Source organism: Saprolegnia parasitica (genome assembly GCF_000151545.1).
Source record: "Saprolegnia parasitica CBS 223.65 unplaced genomic scaffold supercont2.89, whole genome shotgun sequence".
In the NCBI taxonomy this organism is placed as follows: Eukaryota; Oomycota; class Saprolegniomycetes; order Saprolegniales; family Saprolegniaceae; genus Saprolegnia; species Saprolegnia parasitica.
This window is the reverse complement of record NW_012156483.1, coordinates 1-562: the sequence shown is the minus strand read 5'-3', so window position 1 is coordinate 562 and position 562 is coordinate 1. Positions and strand designations below refer to the sequence as shown.

The 562-nt window shown below is 53.7% G+C and overlaps 1 protein-coding gene across 1 annotated transcript; it reads left to right on the top strand.

Moving 5' to 3' along the window:
* Window positions 1-135: 135 nt before the first annotated feature.
* Window positions 136-333, top strand: SPRG_12812 (hypothetical protein; the record flags this gene model as incomplete). The annotated part of the gene is made up of 1 exon (XM_012351903.1): window positions 136-333. The coding sequence occupies one exon, from the start codon at window positions 136-138 to the stop codon at window positions 331-333; it is 198 nt and encodes a 65-aa protein (XP_012207293.1).
* Between the last annotated feature and the right edge of the window lie 229 nt (window positions 334-562).

Here is a 562-nt window from a genome sequence, read left to right as displayed (position 1 = left end):
CAAGAAGTGCCCTTTAGACCACAGAAACGACAATTTCGACCAGCTTCATCAAGATCTCCAAGTCCGCGGTTCCGAAACCCTCTAGAGTACCTCTCGACGTATTCATCGAGCTCGACCCGCAGTACGATGGCATCCTTGGCACGCACTCGAAGAAACTCGTGGGAGAAGTTCATTACGCCCGACAACAAGCACCTCGTGACGCCAGAAGCACTCGACTTTCTCGAAAATTTGCTCAAGTACGACCATCAAGAGCGCTTGACGGCGAAGGAGGCGATGGCCCACCCGTTCTTCCAAGTCATTCGCGACCACCACGACGCACAGCAAAAGGCTTGAGCCGAGACGACAACGACAACTTGAGACTTGTCGGAGGCTGCTAAAACTACCTGGCTAGTAACGACGACCCCTTCGACAAACCCTTCTGCATTGCATTTTTGTGTCCGGCGCCTTCTACTCTTCTGAGGACGATGCGATCGGTTTATCGGGCCTTGTTGGTGCAGTTGGTAGTAGCAGTAGGTTGTGCAAGAAGGCACGCGATGGCTCTCTCCTGCCTCGCAGTGAGCTG